Source organism: Mobula birostris, chromosome 2 (genome assembly GCF_030028105.1).
Source record: "Mobula birostris isolate sMobBir1 chromosome 2, sMobBir1.hap1, whole genome shotgun sequence".
NCBI lineage: Eukaryota > Metazoa > Chordata > Chondrichthyes > Myliobatiformes > Myliobatidae > Mobula > Mobula birostris.
Window position 1 is genome coordinate 76,068,109 of NC_092371.1, and position 24,869 is coordinate 76,092,977.

Sequence of the window (24,869 nt, forward strand, 5' to 3'; positions counted from 1 at the left end):
AGAGATCTTACTGTCTGTAGGCTGGCCTGACACTTTTTCCAAGGCTTTCTTTCCTGTCCCAGAATATGTTAAATACATCAGAGGACACTGCATTAGTGCATTTTGGAGAGAAGGTTGGGGAGGGAAAGGGGGGGAATGGAAAAATAAAAGGTCACCAACCGTCAAATTTCAGTCCATCCATGTGGTATCCCGAGTCAGAACTGCATAAGGATGTGTATTTATGGGAGAAGGGAAATTTGTAAGAGGAGGAAGATCTGGTTGAAAGGAATGTGGATTTTTTGGGTGGGTAATCTCTGGAGACATCTATGTTCTCTTCACTGTCAGAAAACTCTGCGATCAAAGAATTCAAAGACGTCAGCACAACGCGCTCAACGACATTGCACAACCCGGGCTGAAGCAAGATTATTAAACAGACACCAAGACGAGCGAGAGGATAAACCAGCGTTGAGTCGGCAGATCATGAGAGGGTTGAGGTATCTTGTGGAAAAGGAGGGCTGAGGGAGAGACACCTCCCTCTGAGCAGAGGCTGTTCTGCTTGTTCCTGGGATGTCCACATCTCTGAGGGAGACCAATGTGTCTTATTTTAGATCACCGCTCCACAATTCCCACCCCTTCCTGAACAGGGTGGTACATTGAGTCACTTTGGGACATAGCTAGGATTCGAGGGAGAACATGAAGGAGCCCATCCTCGTCGGGTATGCCAGCTGCTGAAAGATAAGAAGCTGCAGGTGCCTGTTGCACATTCAATTAGTGGCAAACAGTTACCTAACAAAGTCCCTGGCTAACGTGCAATCCTTTCACCAGCATAAGAACAGACTCTCTATTTTAGATTGGGTTTGGCTCTGCTCACTCCTTGGGAGAGTGATCGCCTTCCTCCCTCTTTCTGTACCCTCACTCCCCAAGACTGCGCTCATCTACACCACTCAGAGCTGAATCCACAACTCGGAACTAGTGAAGGTCTCAGCCCAGAACTTCAACAAGCTGCAGAACCACTTTCAAAGACTCGACAACTCATGTTCTCGGCATCAATTTTATATTTGCAAACTTCCTCTTCTTCTGCATATCGTTTGTCAGTCTTTATGTACAGTTTTTCATAAATTTTACTGTATTTCTGTATTTTTCTATAAAAGACTGCAAGAAAACTGACCTCAGGGTAGTACTTGACGACATATATGTACTTTCAAAATAAATTTACTTTGACTTAACCCTGCATGTCTTCACAGATCTGTAATGAGATCAGAAACTTAGTGGCACCACCTTGATTTGAAGTATTAATGTGACAAGCATTTCAGAAATTGTCAGTCTGATATTTTTGCTCAGCTGACTGAGTAGAACTTCAATTTCCTCATCCACAATCAGCATGAAACATATGAAGAACTTCATATGAAACATATGCACACATAACGCTTCAACTGTAGCCTTAGTCCATAAGGCCTTAAGATGTAGGAGCAGAATTAGGCCATTTAGCGCATCGAGTCTGCTCTATCATTTCATCGTGGCTGATTTATTATCCCACTCAACCTCATTCACTTACCTTCTCCCCATAACCTTCGACATCCTTACTAATGAAGAAGCTATCAACCTCCACTTTAAATATACCAAACAACCTGGCCTCACAGCTGTCTGTGGCAATGAGTTCCACAGACTCACCACCCCCTGACCCCCTGGCTAAAGAAATTCCTCCTCATCCCTGTTCTAAAGGGACGTCCTTCTATTCTAAGGCTGCGTCCTCTGGTCCTAGACCTCCCCCACTGTAAGAAACACCCTCTCCACATCCACTTTGTCTTGGCCTTTTAAGTATTTGATAGGTTTTAATGAGATTCCCTCCTCATTCTTCTAAACTCCAGTGAGTACAGGCCCAGAGCCTTGGGAAGGCAATCCTTGCTGGCAGCAGACAGGGTAGTTTATCTGCCCCTTCTATCCGGGGTGTGGATGGGGAGCGCGGAGGAGGATCCAAGGGAACAATGTGCTGTCCATTATGTTAAGCAATCAACCATCTGCCTGGAAACAAATAACTGGTGCTCCAGAGACAAACTGCAAAATTCAGAGGCAATCTTACCGACAGAAGGGAACATAATTCGGGGGCTCGGTTAGGACCTGATGCCAAACTTGTTTAATGCAAACACTCACGCAGCCATGCACACAGAGACTTGCATGTTTGTATACACACACTCACACTCATGCCCATGCTACACAATTGCCATCTGCTGTCAGAGTACTGGAACTGCATAATTAAATCCATTTCTTATTTTCCCTCTGTTCTTGGGCTCAAAGACGTGCAGACCAGCTCAGACGTAGAAACGTACTGAGTTACAATATCCAGTCTGGTCTGCAAGCGGCTGTCCGTGCAGACCATTAATAGCATTTGATTATCTTCTTCCTTCATCCTTTCTTCTCTTTCTTTCATCCACCTGGCCACACTACTCCTTGCATCGGCCTCAGCTGGGAGTGGCATCCAGGCCTCTCTCAGAGGGTGGTGAGAGAGAGGAACGAGCTGCTAGCACAAGGTGGTGCATACAAGCTGATTTCAACACTTTAAAGAAGTTTGGATAGATACATGGATGGTTGGGGTATAGAGGGCAGATCAGAGGGAAGAGGCAGTTTAAATGGATCAGCACAGACTAGATGGGCCAAAGGGCCTGTTTCTGTGCTGTACTTTCCTATGTCTATGTTTATCCAGCTCCAAGATTCAATGGGTACCCAATAACTGGAATCGCTCACCTTCCATCTAATTTGACCCAAGCTAAACAGTGTTTTAATTCCTGCTCTCATAGCACAGAAACAATTGTTACTGTACGTGTATGTTTCGTGTAATTGTTCTTTTTCATGTCTGTTGAGCAACGCTGTGACTCTGCACTGTAACCTCACTATAGCTTTGACAAATCAATGGGCCACTGTACTTTGAAGTTTTACTCTTAAATTTAACTATTTAGTGACATATTGTGGGGTAGGCCCTTCTGGCACTTCCATCTACGCCACCTCACCAACTCCCAACAAGCCCGATTAGCCCTAACCTAACCACAGGACAATTTACAATGACCAATTAACCTACCCGGTATGTACTTGGACTGTGGACGGAAACTGGCGATCCCAGAGAAAACCCACGCACTCCACAAGGAGAACGTCCATACTTACAGTGCCAGAACTGAACTCTGAGCTCCAGAACACTCCAGACTGTAATCGCACCATACTAACCGCTACGCTCCTGGGCTTTCAGGGCTTATGCAGACTCTTCATTTTCACGTCCTATATCTCTCATGATGAAAGCTGAAGTTTGCTTTACACCTTGGTCAACGTAAAGGTGCTGCCTCTAGTAACATCTTGTGGGCCTGAATCTACACTGAATTACTTTACACTCCCAAAACTTCTGACAACTCCAACATCCACCTCCCTTCCTTCCTCAGTGACGCCTTGAAGCAGGCAGCAAGATGATCCACTTTGGGAGACGGTGAAGAGTCATGAATTTGGAGTTCTACACAGGCCAGGCAAGAAGAGAGATTACTTTCTCTAAAGGACCAGATGGGCTTTACGACAATCAATTGGGAATAGGCCCTTCCGGCCCTTAGAGTTGCCTCTACCCAGCAACCCCAATTTAACCCTAACCTAATCATGGGACAATATACAATGGTTAATTAACCTACTATCAGGATGTCTTTGGACTGTGGGAAGAAACTGGAGCATCTGAAGAAAACCCACACATTCCATGGGGAGGACATACAAGCTCCTTACAGTGTTTGTCCTTACAGCACTAACAGCCGCACTACTGAGATTCACTATTAAATCTGAAGTTAACTTTATTCATTGAACTTAAATTCTCTAGTTCACAGGGTGAGGATTAAATCTGTACGTCCTGATCACAGTTTAGTCCTGTAACACAATCGCCACAACACTCCACCCAACTGGATCACGCTAGATTCCATTTGCTGTTTTTTAACCCTTTGTCTCACTTCAACTACACCTCACTCACCTACTTCGGGCAGTCTTTACCTCATACTAATACCTACCCAGTGTTAGGGAGAGACCTCCCCCCTTCCTCTCCCCTCCAGAACTGGGTGTGGATGAGGAGTGGTAGTGTGTTCACAGCAGGTGGGAGACCTTGATCTTTGCTTGCGTGAGGGCAGGGTCAACAAGGTCAACCGTTAGACGCGAGACTGTGCAACACTCAAAATGCTGCAGTACCGAAACGAAACTTCAGCTGTTGTTTTACCTTCACAGATGCTGCCTGGCCCAGTGAGCCCCTCCAGCGCTCTGTGTGGTGCCTCAGCTGGTAGCCCAGGCAAGCACCGTGAAAGATGCTGGGATCTGGAGCAACAAAGGTCCGCTGGAAGAACTCAGCGGCTCGAGCAGCATCTGTGGGAGAAAAGGAATTGTCGCCAATTCAGGTTGAAAACTGGATGTCAACAATTCTATTCCTCTCAGAGAGGCTGCTCCATCCATTGAATTCTTCTAGCAGATTCTTAGTTGCTTATGAAAGTTAGGGAAGTCATCAGCTCCGTGACTAGCTACCTGTGTCGCCAATTCCAAACATTTCCCATGCAGTAAAATCCTCTCACCAGACTTCACTTTCTTTTTCTTTTTTTTCTTTTTCTTCAGTTTAACCTTGAGGAAATCTCGTAGCTTTTTCTCCTTGGTCCTCTCTTTCGTTCCTGCGTGCAGCCACAGCAGAGAAATGAGACAATATATGTCATTTTAGAAAACTGACAAGGACACTGGTTAATTATTCAACTTCTCAATGCTGGCGTGTTAATGGAAGAGCACAAGGGATGGTGTGTGCGGTGAGTTGCAGTCTGCCCACAGACCTGGTACAAGGTACAAGGCTGCATGCAAACACTCGGTGTTCAAGAACATAAACTGAACTGCATACATACATGGAGCTTGTGCATAGGAAACCGGCACAGAGTTCAGAATTTGGTTTATTACTACTGACCTACACCAAGAAATTTGATGTTTTTTGGTAACCTGTATACAAGTAATAGTAAGAAATATTAAACAAATAAATAAGTGAACAAATAGTTCAAAAAGAGAGCAAATGAGTGAGGTGGTGTTCATGGTCCATTCATAAATCTGATGGTGGAAGGGAAGAAGCTGTTCCTAAAGCATTGAGAGTGTGTCTTCAGGCTCCTGTACCTCCTCCCTGATGGTAGTAATGAGAAGAGGATTTGACCCAGATGGTGAGGGTCCTTAATGATGAAGGCCACCTTCGTGAGGCATCGCCTTTTGAGGATGTCCTCGATGGTGGGCAGGTTTGTGCCCATGATGGCGCTGGTTGAGTCTACAACCCTCTGTAGCTTTTGCCGATCCTGTGCAGTGGAGCTTCCACGCCAGATGGTGGTGCACCCAGTCTCCGTGCTTCATGCATTCTCTCTTGGAAAAACTGGGCAGGTAGAGTCATACAGCACAGAAATGGGCCCTTTGGCCCAAATGGTCAATGCTAGCCATGATTCCCATCTTAAGCTGGTCCCACGCCTGTATTTGGCCCACTATCTTTCTCAACCTCTCCTAAATCCCTCTAACCTAGAATATGGGCCAAACACGGGTACTAGTCCAAGTCCCTTTTAAATGTTGTAACTCTACTTGCCTCAACCACCTCCTTTGGCGATGCATTCTATATACTGGCCACCCTCTGAGTAAAAAGGTTACCTCTCAGGTTCCTATTAAATCTCTCCCCTCTCACCATAATCCCTGGCCCTCTACTTTGTGATTTCCCAGCCCTGGGAAAAAGGCATTCTTCCTTTCTCTGCCCCTCATGATTATATTGTTGTTATTGTCGTCGACTCATGGTGACCCGATGGATTGTGTAGTTTTCGTGGCAAGATGCAGAAGTATATTATCAGGCCTTTCTTCATGCAGATACTGCTGTTGCCCAGGTTGGGACCTGGCCAGATTCGAACTCAGGACCATCCGCTTCGAAGTCCAGTGCCGATGCCACTACACCACCCACCGGCCGATGATATCACACACTCCTATAAGATCACCCCACACTTTCCTACACTCCAATGAAGCAAGTCCCAAGCTACCCAAGCTCTCTCCAAAGCTCACTCTCTAGTCCAGCCAACGTCCTCTTAATCTTCTCAGCTATCTTTCCAGCTTAATAATATCTTTTCGCTAGCAGAGTGACCAAAACTGGACACAAGATTACAATTACATTCACAACACTTCGAAGGCACTTTGAGAGGTACGTGGACAGGAATAGACAAGGGGAATAAGTGTCAAACACCACCAACCACTCTCCTCCCCCAGGTTCACAAATCAGTGAGACCAGAGTTTGAGGCTTAGTGCTTGGTGATAGGGGTTGATTATGAGGATTGAGGGTTGAATTGGCAGTACAATGTCGAGGCCTTGACCTTCCTGAGGTTAGAGGACTGTGTACGTGTGTGGGTGGGAGGGGGGAAACGGGGCTTGTTCTGTTTTTGTTCTGTTGCTTGTTGTGTTCTGTGTTGTTCTGCCGAGCATTGTGGGTGTACTATGTTGGCACTGGAACTTGTGGCAAGTCCTGCGTTCGGGCTGTCCCCAGCACATCCTCAGATGTGTTGTTCCTTAACGTAAACTATGCATTTCACTGTTTGTTTCAATGTTCATGTGATAAATCAATCTGAATCTTGATCTCTGAGGGGCACAGCAGCCATATATTCCTGATGTGTCAGGACAAGACCACAGTAACTGGAAACAATTCCGTTATCTACCAAAAGGATAATGATCAGTTGCTGATGGTCATCAGAAATGAGACCCAGCAGCCCAAGGGAAACATCTTAGGCCCTTCTCTAACCATGAGACCATAAGAAATACAGTATGGTGCAAAAGTCTTAGGCACCAGGGTACCTAGGCCTTTTACACAGTACTGTAGCATTTTTATGTGTTACACTGTACTGCTGCTACAAAATAAAAACAGATTTCATGACACATGCAGGTGATGATAAAGCGATTCTGAGATGGGTCCCTTTCGTGGACTGAGAGTGGGAAGGGGGCAGGGAAAGGGGAGGGAGCGAGAAGCACCAGAGAGACATTCCGTAATAATCAATAAACTAATTGTTTGGAATCAAATGACCTTGCCCGGTGTCTCAGGGCTGGGTGTGCCTGCATTTGCGCCACCTCCCGTCCCTGGCACTCTTTTGCCACGTGTCCCCCACCTCTCCAGTGTTGCTTCACCTTCATCATTCCCAACATCCTTTGCCCCTGCCAGATTTACAAATTCACTCTCTGCTCCACAATCAGGAACGTATCAACTTCCATTTTAATTGCACCCACAGACTTGGCCTCCACCTCAGTCTGTGGCAGAGCATTTCACAGATTCACCACTCTGGCTAAAAAAAAATCCTCCTTACTTCTGTTCTAAAAGGTCGCCCCTGAATTTTGAGGCTGTGCCCATCAGTTCTGGAGACCCCCACCATAGGAAACATCCTCTCCACATCCACCCTATTTAGTCCTTTCAACATTCAGTAGGTTTCAATGAGGTACCTGTGCATTCTTCTCAATTCCAGTGAGTACAGGCCCCAAGCTGCCAAACACTCTACGTATGTTACACTTTCTTTCCCAAAATCATCCTTGTGAACCTCTTCTCCAATGGGAGCCCAAAACTGTTGATGATACTCCAAGTGTGGCCTGATCAGTGTCCTATAAAGCCTCAGCATTACGCCCTTGCAGTTATATTCTATTCCTCTTCAAATAAATGCCAATATTGCATTTGCCTTCTTTTACCACAGACTCAACCTGTGAATTAACCTTCAGGGAGTCTTGCACGAGGACTCTCAAGTCCCTCTACACATCTGATGTTTGAATTTTCTCCCCGTTTAGATAATAGTCTGCAGGATTGTTCCTTTTACTAAAATGCATTCTCATACATTTCCCAACACTGAATTCCATCTGTCACTTTTTGCCCATTCTTCCAATATGTCTCAGCCCTGCTGTAATCGCATTGCTTCCTCAGCACTACCTAACCCTCCACCTATTTTCGTATCATCCGCAAATTTTGCCACAAAGTCATCAATTCCATTATCTAAATCATCGACAAACAATGTGAAAAGCAACAGTCCCAATACTGACCCCTGAAGAACACCACTAGTCACTGGCAGCCAACCAGAAAGGTCCTTTTTATTCCCGCTCTCTGTCTCCTGCCTGTCAGCCATTCCTCTATCCATGAAAGTATCTTTCCTGTAACACACCAGGATTTTATCTTATTAAGCAGCCTCATGTGTGGCACTTCATCAAATGCCTTCTAAAAATCTAAGTAAATGACATCCACTGCCTCTTCTTTGTCCACTCTGTTTGTTACTTCTCGAAGAACTCTAGCAGATTTTTCAGGCAGAATTTCCCTTTACAGAAACAATACTGACTTTGACATATTTATCATCGGTCTCCAAGTACCCCGAAACTTTGTCCTTAATACTGGACTCCAACACTTTCCCAACCACTGAGGTTAGGCTATCTGGACCATAATTTCCTCTCTTGCCTTCTTCCCTTCTTAAAGAATGGAGTGACATTTGCAATTTTCCAGTCCTCCAGGACCATGCAAGAGTCAGGTGATTCTTGAAAGATCATGACCAATGCATCCATATCTCTTCAGCAACCTCTCTCAGGACTCTGGGATGTAGCCCATCTGGACAGGTGACTTATCCACTTTAAGACCTTTGAGATTGCCTAGCATTTTTACCTTTGTAATAACAATGGCACTCACTTCTGCTCCCTGACTCTCACAGACCTCTGGTATATAGCTTATAGCTAGTGTCTTCCACAATAAAGACTGAAACAAAGTACTTGTTAAGTTCATCTGCTATTTCTTTGTCCCCTATTACTACCTTATCATTTTCCAGTGGTCCAGTATCTCACCATCCTTTTACTCTTTATATAACAGAAAAAAAACTTTCAGTATCCTGCTTTATATTATCAGCTAGTTTGCCCTCATATTTCACCTTTTCCCTTCTTATAGCTTTTTTAGTTGCCTTTTGTTGGATTTTAAAAGCTTCCCAATCATTCAACTGCCCGCTCACTTTTGCTACCCTATATGGTCTCTTCCTTGGCTTTTATGCAGTCCTTAACTTCCTTTATCAGCCACGGTTGCCTAACCCTGCCATTTGAGAACTACTTCTTCTGAGGGACATATCTATCCTGCGCCTCGTGAACTATTCCCAGAGACTTCAGCCAACTCTGCTCTACCATCATCCCCACTGTATCCTCCTCCAATCCACCTGGGCAAGCTCCTCTCTCATGCCTCTGTAATTCCCTTTATTCCACTGTGACACTGATACATGTGAGTTATGCTTCTCCCTCTCAAACTGCAGTACAAATTCAATTCTATTATGATTACTTCCTAAGGGTTCCTTTATGTTAAACTGACTAATAAGATCTGGATTATTACATAACACCCAATCTAAGATAGCCTTTCCCCCAGTAGGCTCAAGGACAAGTTGCTTTATAAAGCCACCTTGTGGCATTCAACAAATTCCCTCGCTTGTGATCCGACACCAACCTGATTTTCCCAATCCCCTTGCATACTGAAGTCCCCCATTACAATTGTGTCATTACCCTTACTACATGGCTTTTTCTTCTCCCTTTGCAATCTCAACACCATATCCTGGCTACTATTGAGGCCTATAAATAATTACCTTTTTTTTTGCCTTCTTCCTATAACCTTGGATGCCCTTACTAATCAAGAAACTATCAACCTCCACTTTAAACATACCAAGTGACTTGGCCTCCACGGTCATCTGAGCCAATGAATTACACAGACTCACCACCTTTTGACTAAAGAAATTCCTCCTCATGTCTGTTCTAAAGGGACGTTCCTCTATTCTGAGACAGTGTCCTCTGGTCCATGAGCCCCCACTACAGGAAGCATCCTCTCCAGATCCTTTCAATATACAACAGGTTTCAGTGAGATCCTCCCTCATTCTTTTACACTCCAGCAGGCCCAGCGCCTTCAAACACTTCTCGTATGTTAACCATTTCATTCTGGGGATAATTCTCACGAATATGCAGTAGAGGCAGCTTCTCCAAGGTGGAAAATTCTCCGGGTACAAACTCATCCCCTCTTCCTCACCACTGTCCATGAAGCCCCTTTCCCGATCCTGCAGCTTCCTGTGGGACCTCTCCAGCTGGTTGTCCTTGCTCTTGTCCCGCAGGGACAGCCTCGTCTGAGCAGCCAAGTCAAGGGAGGACGGGGCTGAAATGCGCCTCTTCTCGTTCAGCTTCGCGGCTTTCAGGTCAACGCTGGAAGATGGGGTGTCCCGCTGGGACGTGCTCTGGGATCCATCTGAAAGGGAACACAAACATCGCCTTTGAGACCTGCATTCCTACTGGGGTGATTGACCAAATGACAGGCAGCACCTTCAGTGTTCACATTGGACGTACATTAATAGGCAAAGACGTGGCAGATGGAATACAATGTCAGGAAGTGCATGCCCATGCACTTTGGTAGAAGGAATAAAGGACTATGTTCTAAACGAGGAGAAAATTCAGAACTTGGGGGTGCAAAGGGACTTGGGAGTCCTAGTGCAGGATTCCCTAAACATTAACTTGCGGGTTGAGTCAGCGGTGAGGAAGGCAAATGCAATGCTAGCATTCATTTCAAGAGGACAAGAATATAAAAGGATGTAATGCTGAGGTTCTATAAGGCATCTATAGACTGCACTTGGAGTACTGTGAGCAGTTCTGGGCCCTTATCGAGGAAAGGGTGTGCTGGAATTGGAGAGGATCCAGAGGCCGTTCACGAGAATGATCACAGGTATGAAACTATGAGGAGCATTTGATGGTTCTGGACCTGTACTTGCTGGAGTCTAAGAGAATGGGTGGGGTGAGAGTGAAACCTATCAAATATTGAAAGGCCTGGAAGAGTGAACGTGGAGAAGATGTTTCCAATAGTGATGGAGTCTAGGCCCAGAGGGCACAGCCTCAGAATAGAGATGAGGAAGAATTTCCTTAGCTAGAGGGGATTGAATCTGTGGAATTCATTGCCACAGGTTGATAGGTACATTAAAACATGAGAAAGTCTGCAGAGTCTTACTTCAGTGGTTGGTAAGTTGATGGAGAAGATCCTGAGGGGCAGGATTTATGGACATTTGGAGAGGTATAATATGATTAGGAATAGTCAGCATGGCTTTGTCAAAGGCAGGTCATGCCTTATGAGCCTGATTGAATTTTTTTGAGGATGTGACTAAACACATTGATGAATGTAGAGCCGTAGATGTAGTGTATATGGATTTCAGCAAGGCATTTGATAAGGTACCCCATTCAAGGCTTATTGAGAAAGTAAGGAGGTATGGGATCCAAGGGGATATTGCTTTGTGGATCCAGAACTGGCTTGCCCACAGAAGGCAAAGAGTGGTTGTAGACAGGTCATATCCTGCATGGAGGTCAGTGACCAGTGGTGTGCCTCAAGGATCTGTTCTGGGACCCTTACTCTTTGTGATTTTTACAAATGACCTGGATGAGGAAGTGGAGGGATGGGTTTGTAAGTCTGCTGATGACAAAGGTTGGAGGTGTTGTGGATAGTGTGGAGGGCTATCAACCCAGATAAGTGTGAAGTGGTTCATTTTGGTAGGTCAAATATGATGGCAGAATATAGTACTAATGACTCTTGGCAGTGTGGAGGATCAGAGGGATCTTGGGGTCCCAGTCCATAGGACACTCAAAGCAGCTGCACAGGTTGACTCTGTGGTTAAGAAGGCATACGGTGCATTGGCCTTCATCAATTGTGGGATTGAATTTAGGAGCCAAGGGGTAATGTTGCAGCTACAGGTTTCCCCCGCTATCCGAATGTAGAGAGTTCCTAGGAAACCATTCATAAGCCGAAATGGTGTAAAGTGAAGAAGCAATTAGCATTAATTTATATGGGAAAACTTATTGAGCGTTCCCAGACCTAAAAAATAACCTACCAAATCATAAACAACAGGAATTCTGCAGATGCTGGAAAGTCAAGCAACACACATCAAAGTTGCTGGTGAACGCAGCAGGCCGGGCAGCATCTCTAGGAAGAGGTACAGTCGACGTTTCAGGCCGAGACCCTTTGTTAGGACTAACTGAAGGAAGAGTTAGTAAGAGTTAGTCCTCTTACTAACTCTTCCTTCAGTTAGTCCTGACGAAGGGTCTCGGCCTGAAACGTCGACTGTACCTCTTCCTAGAGATGCTGCCTGGCCTGCTGCGTTCACCAGCAACTTTGATGTGTGTTGCTACCAAATCATACCAAATAGCACATAAAACGTAAAATAACACTAACATATAGTAAAATCAGGAATGATATGATAAATACACAGCTGATATAAAGTAGAAATAATGTATGTACAGTGTAGTTTCACTTATCAAAATTGGGAAGTTTGAGCCAAAATCGATTTGTTGAAAAAAAATCCGCACGTACACGCATGTGCACATCACACATTCGCACGTCACGCATGCACACACACCTGCTTGGAAGTAGGTACAGAGGAGATGTCAAGGGTAAGTTTCTTTACTCAGAGAGTGGTGAGTGTGTGGAATGGGCTGCCAGCAATGGTGATGGAGGCAGATACAACAGGGTCTTTTAAGAGACTTTCGGATAGGTATATGGAGCTTAGAAAAATAGAGGGTTATGGGTAAGCCTAAAATTTCTAAGGTAGGGTCATGTTCGGCACAACTTTGTGGGCCAAAGGGCCTGTATTGTGCTGTAGGTTTTCTATGTTGGAAATCCAAAGCAACACATACTAGATGCCGGAGAAACTCAGTAGGTCAGGCAGCATCTTGGGGCGCTTCAGGCCAAGAACCTTCTTCAGGACTTTATAGGTATATTATTAGTAACGCTGTATATTATTAGAAGGCAGGAGAATGGGGTTGCAAGGGTTAATAAATCAGCCCATGACCGAATGGCAGAGCAGGCTTGATGTGCCAAATGGCCTAATTTGTTCCTATATCTTATGGTTGTATGACATGATAGCAAATTGACTGCCTGTCTCCAGCAGAAGCCAGAGTTCAGGGCTAGTCAGCTGGACACGTGTGTTCCAATCCCACGACAACCAGGCAATTTAAATACATTAAACATTTCTGCAATTTGAAGCAAAACCTAATCACAAAACAACAATCTGTAGCAAAGTAGTTGATGAAGGGCCAGCACAGTTTCGACGGACCGAACTGCCCGCTTCTGCGACACGCACTCAACCCCACGGCTAGATACTCACGCAAGGATCCTGAGGTGGTGCGGCGTCTCTTGGGACTGTCCAGGAGCGATTCTGTTTCCGAGGGGCAGGAGCCGCGGGTCTGCATGCTCCGCTTGGGGGACCCCTGCTCCGACTCTGCCTTCTCAATGCCGTGGTAGTATTTCATGTGGTAGTGCAGCATCTTGGCCTTGCGGAACGCCTTCGAGCACTCAGCAATCTTGCACTTGAACTTGTTGTGGTCCAGGTCGATGATCAACGCCTTGGGTGGGAGCTGTTCCTCAGGGCTCTGGGCAGCATTGGTTACTGAGGGAGTATCGGGGTAGGAGAGGGTAAGAGGAGAGAAGTAAGAAAAAAACATTTCTAAAATCATTTGACAAAGCTCTTGCCCTACACTACCCTCCACCGCCCCCCCCCCCCATACATCAGCAGTTCAGAGCGGAGTTACCGTTATGTTAAGCTAGTGCAGTGCCAGCAAGATCCGCTTGGCTGTTATGCTCTGAGTGTGAAGCAAGGCAAAGCACCCTGCTGGTTATGTCAATAATACCATCATGGAGTGTTAGAACAGCGGGGATCAGCAATCCTAGCCACAATCGTGCCTTTAAGTTTCCAAACAAACTGCAAGGAATTATGAGGGCATAGATAGGGTAAATGCAAGCAGGCTTTTTCCACTGAGGTTGGTGTGAGACTAGAACCAAAGATCATGGGTTAAGGGTGAAAGGTGAAGAGTTTAGGGTGCACTTCTTCACTCAGAGGGTAGGGAGAGTGTGGAAGGAGCTGCCAGTGGAAGTGGTCGATACGGATTTAATTTCACCACTTGAGAGAAGTTTGGATAAATACATGGATGGGGGAGGTTCAGAAGGCTACCGTCTGGGTGTGGGCCGATAGCAGAATACATCTGGCGTGGCCTAGGTGGGCTGAAGGGGCTGTTTCTGTGCTGTAGTGTCCTCTCTCTCTCTCTCTAAGAAAGCTGCAATCTACTGGAGGAACTCAGTGGGTCAAATGGTGTCTGTGTGGGGTGAGGTGGGAAAGAACTACCAACACTTTGGGTCAAAAATCCCTGCATTAAGACTTGTCCAGGCAGGGTAACGAGATCATAGACAAAAGGTCTAAGTAGGAGGAAACGGTTAGATCGAAAGAGAGGAGGTTACAAGTTCGACACAACATTGTTGGCCGAAGGGTCTGTACTGTGTCATTGTGTTCTACGTTCTAATTAATTTCCCTCCCGCAGACGCTGCTCAGCCCAAGTTCCTCCAGCAGATTCCAGCATCTGCAATCTCTAGTGACTGCCGGAGATGAAGGGTGGGATGGGCTTCGTTTGGAAGGCCGGGGTCTCGGTGTGTGACATAGAGCAATTCACCGTGGAAACTTGCCCATGGGCTTAACCAGCCCACCTAGGGGCAAAAATCCACATAGTGACGGGGAGAATGTACGAACTCATTATAGACAGAGGCAGAGCTGAGCCTGGGTCACTGGCACAGAATTACACTCAAAGTGACTGACTGCTGGACAATGAATGGCTTCAGTCACACAAGTGGGTTTGTTCTTCAGGAGTACGGTAGGGCAGGCTCCAGGAAGAAGGGGTATGAACCACTGGTGTTCAACGTGGCCTTGAACAAGGTTGGTTATATACAATGTAGGAAGATGTCACCCCCAGCTTCTGACCGGGGCCACTGACTTGGCTCTTCATTCACCTGCCTGTCAAGGGCAAGGCTACGTGGGAAGAAAGTGACTCAACACGCATCATCCATGGATGTCAACAGGAAAATCGCCTGCACAGGAGGGACTGAGTGGACAGGACTGAATTCCTCACAGCATGAGCATTTCTTGAGCAGGTGGCCTGAACGGCAGCATCTGTGAAGAGGAATGAACAGTCAATGGTTTGGGCCTTCATCCAGTCCCGATGAAGTGGCTTGGACCCAAAACGTCAACTGTCCATTCCCCTCCGTAGATGCTGCCTGACCTGCTGAGCTCCTATAGCATCTTGTGCGCAGTGGTTAAGATTTCCATGTCCAAATCTCGAGTCCAGAAACATTTCTCATAGTGACCCAATAGTAACCCACGAGGGTTCTGTTGAAAGTCCATTGAATCACTGTTAACTCAAGCATTTCTCTCTACAGATGCCACCCGGCTTGTGAGGTATTGTTTCCATTTCATTTCCACTGCCTGCGTAAGCCGCAACTAGAGCCTTCTGGTGAACAAACAAGGCCTGTCTCTATCTCCTCCTCCTCCGCCACTCGGGCCCGCCCCTGTCTGCCCCGCCACTCGGCCCATCCCCCACTGCTCTGCCACTCGGGTCTGCCGCAGTACTGACAAGAAACTGGAACTGAGACAAGCACCGTTTCCCTGTCATTACTTACGAGAATCTGGAACTTAAACAAGCCCTGTTAGTCTGTAATTTAGGCACGTCCCATTATTCTGGAAGCTAACCCGCGATAAAGTTCTCCTGCTCGTGCTTCACACAGCCCGTACACAAGCGTTGTTAGCGTGGATAAGCAGAAAGACACATAGATGCACGCTCGCACTCCCACCCACGGTCACACCTGCCCCCCCCCACACACACACACACTCTCACACATGTGCACGCACACACGCGCGCGCACCCACAGAGGCAGCAGGCGGACGGATAGGGACGTTGCAGCAGCAAGCTCTTCCTGGGCTCGCTATATCAGAAACATACAGGGTTCCCTACTGTATCTGTTTGGGTTCTGGGATCGAGGCACACGCTTCACAACAGGAGCTGAGAAGAGGAAAACAGAAGAGAATTACTTGTGGATCTTGTGCACTGTCAGAAAGTGTCTTTCCTAAATGTGCGAGAGAGGGGTGATGCTTCTGAAGGGAGGTGGGGGGGGGGGGGAGTGTGAGAAGGTGCCCTCTCTTCCACGTTCCAAAAAAAAAATTGCCTTTAAAGAGCAACGTTATTGCTGAAAACAGTGATGAAGTCACAATTTTATTTTAAAGATAGAGCAAGGCTCTTGCTGCCCGCTTACACCCATATGACCAATTAATCTACTAACCATCTTTCGAACGTGGAAGGAAACAGGAGGAACGTACAAACTCAGTACAGGCAACAGCGGGAATTGAACCCAGATCGCTGATACTGTAATAGCGTCAGGCTACTGTGCCATCCCGAACCAATTTTGTAGAAACCGAGGCGCATTAGGCTCCTGGTATTAACTATTTGAATGAACCCAGTTCGGAGCGGGAGCCTTGGCACTGTTCCTGGGGGAGGGAGGGTGGGGAGACAACAGAAGGGCAGAGGATGACTGACCTCTGCCCATGGTGTTACCTGACAGCCCCACAGTGAAGCATCACATCACTAGATACTAATGCGTTTAGCAGTCGCCTAGGGAGCCAGAGGAGAGGTTCTCTCTCCAAGTGAGGTGAGAAAAGTGACGGAGGAACAGCACGCATGAGACACCTTTCTAGTTCCATCCCAAATAACCATTTAGCATGGTAACAGCTCAATTAACCCGTACGTCTTTGGAACGTGGGAGGAAACCGACAAGGTTACAGGGAGAATGAACAAACTCCTTACAGATAGTGGCGAGAATTGAACCCTGGTTGCTGGTGCTGTAACAGTGTCACGCTACCCACTGCGCTTCCATTGCGCCCCAATTATAATGGACCTCCTTGTGGAACACATGACTAATGCACACCAAGCACCTTCAAATGTATTGAAGACCAAATTCAGCTGATCAAGAGATCCAGGTAACCTTTACCAGCTCATACTTTTCACATCCTTTCTCATAAACCACACCAACGCAGTCGGCGCACCGTCCTCAGCACACGCTATCTGTGCAATACCACCACCCATTTCCATCTTACCAGCTTCGGGTGGAGCCTCTCTTGGCTCAGAGCTTGGCTCGGGGGAGTCGGCTTTGGCTGTCTCTTTGGCCTGGGGCTCCGGGGCGGCAGCAGCAACTTCGGGCGCCAAAGGGGTGGCTGGAGCTTCGGAGGAACACCGAGCTTGGACAGCGGGGGCTTGCTGGGCCTCGGCTGGGGGTTCGGACGCTGCTGCGGCTGTGAGAAGCAAACACAGTCACAGAGCTTGTAAGCAGTGCAGCACACCAACACGATGCAGCTCACAAAATCTCGGCAACACACACACACAAAATGCTGGAGGAACTCAGCAGGTCCGGCAGCATCCATGCAAAAGAATAAACAGTCAGCGTTTCAGGCTGAGACCTTTATTCAAGGCACTGCATCCTTTGCTGAGAGAGAGCAAATCACAGAGTCGTGGAGTCCCTCTTCCCTCCAGGAGAAGGCTCAGGAGCTTGAAGACTCATACAGCCAGATTTGGGAACAGCTTCTTTCTAACTGTGATAAGACTGCTGAACGGATCCTGATCCGGATCTGGGCCGTACCCTCCAAATATCCGGACCTGCATCTCGGTTTTTTTTTTGCACTACCTTACTTTCCATTTTTATATTTTCTTTTTTTTTAATATAATTTTTATTGAGTTTTCAAAATGATTACATTTTTATATTTTCTATTTATGATTTATAATTAAAATTCTAGTACTTACAATCGATTTGTAATCCAGGGAGCGGGAAGCGCAGAATCAAATATCGCTGTGATGATTGTACGTTCAAGTATCAATTGTTTGGCGACAATAAAGTATAAAATGCTGCAGTGAAACTGGAACTTCAGGACACTGCGGGCATGCTGATCATCCTAATCTTAACCGCTCTCGTTTTGTTCCCCTCACGCAGAAATTCAGCACGTTCCTGGCAACTTTACTCATTTTTAAATCAGTGTACCATTCTGTCTGGATGTACAGCAGTTCGGTGTGACCACCGTTGTGCATGTGACTACAAGAAACCGCAGAGTTGTGGACATCACTCCATGCCATGGGCCCCTCAGTTAATGGTAGGGGTCCTGGGCATAAAAAAGGTTGGAAATCCCTGCTCTGTGGACTCTTGTCTACGCTTCCCATCGCCTCAGTAAAGTAGCCAGCATAATCAAAGACCCCACCCATATGGGTGATTCTCTCTGCTCCCCTCTCAATATACTGAGTACAGGAGATGGGATGTTATGATGAAGTTGCATAAGACATTGGTGAGGCCTCATCTGAAGTACTGGGTGCAGTTTTGGTCACCTACCTCCAGAGGAAATTTATAAGGATGTTGCTGGGTCTGGAGGACCCCAGTAACAGGGATAGATTGAATAGGTGAGGACTTCATTCTTTAGAGCGTAGAAGATTGAGAGGAGATTTGATAGAAGTATACAAATTATTAGGGGTGTAGATAGGGTAAATGCAAGCAGGCTTTTTCCACTGAGGATGGGAAGAACTATAACCAGAGGTCGGGGTTAATGGTGAAAAGTGAGAAGTTCAAGGGGAAGACAAGGGGAAACTTCTTCACTCAGAGGTCATGAGAGTGTGGACTGAGCTGCCAGCACAAGTGGTGCATGAGAGCTCGATTTCAATGTTTAAGAGAAGTTTGGATGTTGGGAACGGCGAGGTGGAGCGCTGCAGGAGTGGTGGCAGAGAAGGAGTGCCGGGGTGGGGTTGGCACGTATGCAGACATGGACATATTAAGACCATAAAACCATGAGAGAAAGGAGCAGTGTAGGCCATTCGGCCCATCAAGTCTGCTCCGCCATTCAATCATGGGCTGATCCAATTCTTCCAGTCATCCCCACTCCCCTGCTTTCACCCCATACCCTTTGATGCCCTGGCTAATCAAGAACTTGCCTATCTCTGCCTTAAATGAACCCAGTGGCTTGGCCTCCACAGCCGCTCGTGGCAACAAATTCCTGAGATTTACCAACCTCTGACTAAAGTAATTTCTCCGCATCTCTATTCTAAATGGACATCCTTCAATCCTGAAGTCGTGCCCTCTTGTCCTAGAATTCCCTACCATGGGAAATAACTTTGCTATATCTAATCTGTTCAGGCCTTTTAACATTCGGAATGTTTCTATGAGATCCCCCCTCAATCTCATGAACTCCAGGAATACAGTCCAAGAGCTGCCAGACGTTCCTCATACGGTAATCCTTTCATTCCTGGAATCATTCTCGTGAGTCTTCTCTGAACCCTTTCCAATGTCAGTACATCCTTTCTGAAATAAGGAGCCCCAAACTGCACGCAACATGCCAAGTGTGGCCTTATAGAGCCTCAACATCACATCCCTTATAGAGCTTCGACATCACGTTTCTGCTCTTATTTTCTATACCTCTAGAAATGAATGCCAACATTGCATTTGCCTTCTTCACAACTGAATTAACTTGGAGGTTAACCTTTAGGGTATTTTGCACAAGGACTCCCAAGTTCCTTTGCATCTCTGCATTTTGAATTCTCTCCCCATCTAAATAATAGTCTGCCCATTTACTTCTTCCAACTAAGTGCATGACTATACACTTTCCAACATTGTATTTAATTTGCCACCTCTTTGCCCAGTCCCCTAAACCAGGGGTCCCCAACCTTTTAGGAACTGCGGGCCGGTTTCATATTGACAATATTCTTGCGGACCGGCCGACCGGTGAGGGGGATAGTTGCCAATGGACAAGAGTCAAGTACGTTGTGTTTACCCAGAGAAAAGACTACAATGACCATGAAGCCTTGCGCGGGCACCAGTGTGCATGTGTGACTTGCGCATGCGTGCACGTGCCGATTATTTTTCTACAAATCGTTTTTGGTGATTCTGTTCGGGCGGGGGTGTTAATCATGACCGGAATATCGGTGATAAGTGGCTAATACACTCAATTTCGTTTCTAAAAGGGTTTATCTAACGAACTTAATATTAAACACACAACGCATATTTTCCTCGCATGAATATAGCGATAAGTCAATTATCAGGGGAGGACAGGGGAGCTTGAAGTAAGTGTTGAACGAACTTCCAGTAGAAGTGGCAGAAGCAGGTTCGATATTATCATTTCAAGTTAAACTGGACAGCTATATGGACAGGAGAGGAAAGCAGGGTTATGGGCTGAGTGCAGGTCGGTGGGACTAGGTGAGAGTAGCATTCGGCACGGACTAGAAGGGCAGAGATGGCCTGTTTCCGTGCTGTAATTGTTATATGGTTATATAAGTCAATAGCATCATAACATTTTAAGTAACGTTTGGATATTAAACGCACAGCGCATATTTTCCCCATATGAACATATAAAATCATTGCAATGCACCAATATCGCTGAATCAGTGGGAGCCCTGGGCTTGTTTTCCTGCAACAAGATGGTCCTATCGAGGAGTGATGGGAGACAGCGATACTCGAAGGGGGTTCCTTATGTCCAGTCTATTCCACAATTTAGTTTTTGTTACATTCATCGCAGAGATATGTTGGAAATGGAAGCAACGTTTTCAGTGCTTTCGTGGCTATCTCAGGATATTAAGCCTTGACTTTGATCCAGAATGCCAGCAGAGATGTTATGTCAAACATACTTTTCAGCCCGTCATCATTTGCAAGCTCGAGGAGTTGATCTCCTTCCCGCGCTGACATGGACAACGTGCGCGCAATGGCTCAACAGTTGGCGTGACAGGGAATGAGGAAAGGTACAGCTAACTCATATCGCCAAATCACATCGTTTCCTTGTGGCCCGGTAGTGCATGCTCTGCAGCCCGGTACCGGTCCGCGGCCCGGTGGTTGGGGACCGCTGCCCTAATCTACCTAAGACTCTCTGCAGTGGCCAAGTGGTTAAGGCATTCGTCTAGTGATCTGAAGGTCGCTAGTTCGAGCCTCAGCTGCAGCAGCATGTCTGTGTCCTTGAGCAAGGCACTTAACCATACATTGCTCTAGTGTCTGTGCGAGGAGTGGCGCCCCACACAGACTTCCAATCTGTGCCTTGTAAGGCATGAAAATGCCCGACGCAGGCCTCTCACGGTCTGAGTCGACGTTCCCTCCCCTCCTCTCTGTAGACTCTGTTTCCTCAACATTAAATGAGTGAACACTTGGTGGAAGCAGAGCAGTACAGGCAGCATCGAATACTTCACCTTCCTCTGCTTTCTCCGGCTCCTTTGCTTTGCCTCGGGGCTCCACTCCGTCACTCGGTGTGTTGGTGGTTGAAGGGTTGCTGTCACCAGAAGCAAGACGCAAGGACCGCCTCCTATTCTGCCCCTGGCTGCCCGCGGGCAGGCCCTGGTCTGTCCAAGCAACACAAAAGTACATGCGTTAGTGACAAAACTCAAGAGGTTCTGCAGATGCTGGAAATCCAGTTACACATGCAAAATGTTGGAGGAACTCAGCAGGTCAGTCAGCATCTGTGGAAGTAAACAGTCGTTTTCGGGCCTAGACCCTCCATCAGGACTGATGAAGGATCTCAGCCCAAACTGTTAACTCTTTATTCCTCTCCACAGATGCTGTCCGACTTGCTGAGTTCCCCCAGCATTTGGCATGTGTTGCTCTGGATTTCCAGCATTAAAAACTTCAAACAGTGTTAGATCGGAGATGGAGCGGAATTTCTTTAGCCAGAGGGTGGTGAACGTGTGGACTATGAACCAACCCATAAACAGTACCTATTTTTGCTCTTTTTGCATTACTTCTTCAGATATATGTATATACATACACACACACACACTCTATTTATGTACACGTGTGCGCGTATAGTATCTCATTGTACTGCTGCCACAAAACAACAAATTTCATGACATACAGTATGTAGGTGATAATAAACCTGATTCTGAACTCATTACCACAGACGTCTGCAGAAGTCAAGTCAGTGGGTATATGTAAGGCAGAGGTTGATAGGTTCTTCATCTGTAAGGGCACCAGAGGTTACAGAGAAGAAAACAGGATTGAGGGGGATAATAAATCAGCCATGATGGAATGGCCGAGCAGACTCCGAGTTGCCTAATTCTAATCCTATGTCTTATGCACAAAGGCTGTCTGCAGAATGTGATTCTTAGCTGATCATTAACCATAAAATAATGACCTGAGAAATAAATGTAAAGGAGAAGAGAGTGGAGATGGAGGGAATTTCACACACAAGGCCTGGACATGGCTGTGACGACAGAAGATGAGATAAATAATCAGAGATGTGCAAGGGACAATAAGCAGCTAAGGCTGGCCAGGGCAATTCCTGGGATTGGAATTAGCACAGAGAAGAAGCAAACCATTCTTTTGAGCGTACAGTGACTAGAGCAGCTGGACCGCGACATCATAGGGATAAAGGAAGGATTGGCCATTCAGGGCAGTGACACTAAACTTCTTTAGAGTTAGCATAAAGGGCTGTGGTGGCACAGTTTCTGAACATATTCAGGATGGATACTGTTTAAAATTTTTGTGTGTTAAGTGAATCTAGGGATTATGGTGTTTGAACAGAGCACTGAAAGGATGCAGAGCTGGGCTCAGAAGTAGCAAATGGAGTTCAATCTGGAAAAGTATGAAGTGATACACTTTGGAAGGTCGAACTTGAAGGCAGAGTACAAGATTAACGGCAGAATCCTTAGTAGTGTAGAGGAACAGAGAGACTTTGCGGTCCACGTCCATAAATTCCTCAAAGTTGCCGTGCAAGTTGATAGAGTGGTTCAGAAGGTGTATAGTGTGATGGCCTTCATTAGTCAGGGCATTGATTTCAAGAGCTGTGAGAAAATATTGCAGCTCTGTAAAACCCTGGTTCAACCCCACATGGAATATTGTGTTGAGTTCTGGTCACCTTGTTATAGGAAGGATGTGGAAGCTTTAAAGAGGGTAAAGAGGTGATTTACCAGGACGTTGCCGGATTGCAGAACATACTTTATGAGGATAGGTTGAGCAAGCTAAGGCTTTTCTCTTTGGAGCAAAGGAGGAGAAGATGTAATTTGACAGAGGTGTATCAGATGATAAGAGGCACAGATCGAGTGGATAGCCACAGACTTTTTCCACAAGACACGAATGACTAATAGGGGAGGGCATAATTTTGATTGGAAGAAAGTGCAAGGGGGAGCTTTCTTTTATATGCACAGAGTGGTGAGTTTGTGGAATGCACTGCCAGGAGAGGTGACAGAGGCAGATACATTCAGAACATTTAACAGACTGTTAGATGGTTAGATGGTACTTGGATGAAGGGTAAATGGAGGGCTATGTAGGAGGGAAGAGTTAGATTAATCTTGGATAAGTTAAAGGGTCGACACAACATCGGGGGCTGAAGGGCGTTATACTGTTCTATGTTCTGGGTAACAGGAGAGTGATACTGAGCAGCCAGAGGACAGGCTGAATGGCCTACTCCCACTCCCACTCATTGCAAATCTGAAGTTTGGCTGCATTTTCCCTCTTGACCTTCAGACGGGACACTGACCCGAGGCTTTGCTGAACTTCATTTGCTTGGGCAGCATTGAGGCAGCCGAGGCACATTTCCTCTTCCCAGTTCCAGAGCCTCCTTGACGTGATGGCAGTAACCGGCGATCCTGGGATGCTGCCCCTTTAGAATGGCTACCTGGCGGGGCGAAGACACAGGGAGGGAGGTTAGCTGCGAGTTACACCCAGCCTGCCCCAACGCCCGGAAGCCCGGCCGATGCTGCGTCTCACCTGCGTGCCCGGAGGAAGGGGGTCTCCCGCGTTTCCGCTTCTCCTCTGGCTTGTGGGGCTGCGGGGCAGGGGGCGGGGTCCCCGGCGGCGGAGAACTCGCTGCTGTCTTCGGCTCCGCGGCCTTTGGCTCCGCAGCCGGTTCCTGGGGCAGCTTGCGTTGCCCCTGCTCCATCTCCTTCTGGACAGGCTTGGCCTCTTCCTCCCCTCCCTCCTTCTCAGCCAGCTTGCTTTCACTGGCCTGCTGACCAACGAGAGACTGCAAGCTCTTCTCTCTGAACCTCTCCCTTCGCCGGCCGCTCCCGGAACCGTTCTCCTTGTTCCGCCCACTCGCTGCATTCTGAAAATAACAGCAGGTGTGAGGCGCACATTCAAGCCCAGTTTAATGTTCAGTTCACGAATACAGTGAGGCAAAGCTACAAAGCAAATCTTGCTTGCAGCAGAATCACAGACAAATATAGATTCAGACTACATAGAATTGCTCAGAAGAACAAGAGGTCATCGCATTATACTAAGCAACACACACAAAATGCACAAGGAACTGAGCAGGTCAGGCAGCATCTATGGAGAGGAATATACAGACGGCATTCTCATGAGGACTGGGAAGGAAGGGGGAAGGTGCCAGAATAAGGAAATGCGAGGAGGGCAAGGAGGCTAGCTGGAAGGTGACAGGTGAAGCCAGGTGGGTGGGAAAGGTCAAGGGCTGGAGAGGAAGGAATCCGATAGGAGAGGAGACTGGACTATAGGAAAAAGGGAAGGAGGAGGGGAAAGGCAGCTGAGAAGAAGTAAATGGACAGAGTAGGGAACAGAGGAAGAGGCGGGGGAAACTTTTTTTTGTCATTAAGAGAAATCGATATTCACGCCCAGACAAAATATAAGGTTTTGCTCCTCCGCCCCGAGGGTGTCCTCATCTTGGCGTAAGAGGAGGCCAGGATCAACATGTCAGAACGGGAGTGGGAATCGGAATTAAAATATTACATCACATTATACTACCTCAACTTTGAAGATGGCAACCTATAGGTCAAAACAAAACATTTTGTCTATTGAGCAGTAGGTGCTTTCTACATTACTGTATGGAACTGCATCATGAACCACCCTCAGTAGACATCTGACATCCCTGGACAATACCACCAAAGATCCTTAGGAAAGATTTTAAGGATCATCTGGAAGGACAGACACACTAACACCAGTGTACTGGAGGAGGCCAACATGAACAGTATCTCCACCACAATAAAGCGATATCAAATCCGATGAACAGGGATGTGATTTGGATGCCTAACTGTTTCCTCAACAAATCTTTTCCTCCCAGTTG

The 24,869-nt window shown here is 46.7% G+C and overlaps 1 protein-coding gene across 8 annotated transcripts in view; it reads right to left on the bottom strand.

Moving 5' to 3' along the window:
* The window catches only part of phf20b (PHD finger protein 20, b), a 91,815-nt gene that overhangs the window by 23,470 nt on the left and 43,476 nt on the right, over positions 1-24,869 (bottom strand). For 3 of the 8 annotated variants that reach the window (XM_072243473.1, XM_072243493.1, XM_072243464.1), the window contains exons 6-14: positions 23,561-23,897; positions 23,331-23,468; positions 21,049-21,198; positions 16,944-17,138; positions 15,796-15,855; positions 13,140-13,421; positions 10,034-10,246; positions 4,554-4,646; positions 160-330 (exon numbers count right to left, since the gene is read on the bottom strand). In XM_072243473.1, coding sequence (XP_072099574.1) covers positions 160-330; positions 4,554-4,646; positions 10,034-10,246; positions 13,140-13,421; positions 15,796-15,855; positions 16,944-17,138; positions 21,049-21,198; positions 23,331-23,468; positions 23,561-23,897 — 1,639 coding nt within the window. The remainder of the gene's footprint in view (positions 1-159; positions 331-4,553; positions 4,647-10,033; positions 10,247-13,139; positions 13,422-15,795; positions 15,856-16,943; positions 17,139-21,048; positions 21,199-23,330; positions 23,469-23,560; positions 23,898-24,869) is intronic. The other 5 variants (XM_072243484.1, XM_072243501.1, XM_072243510.1 and 2 more) reach the window with 5 other exon arrangements.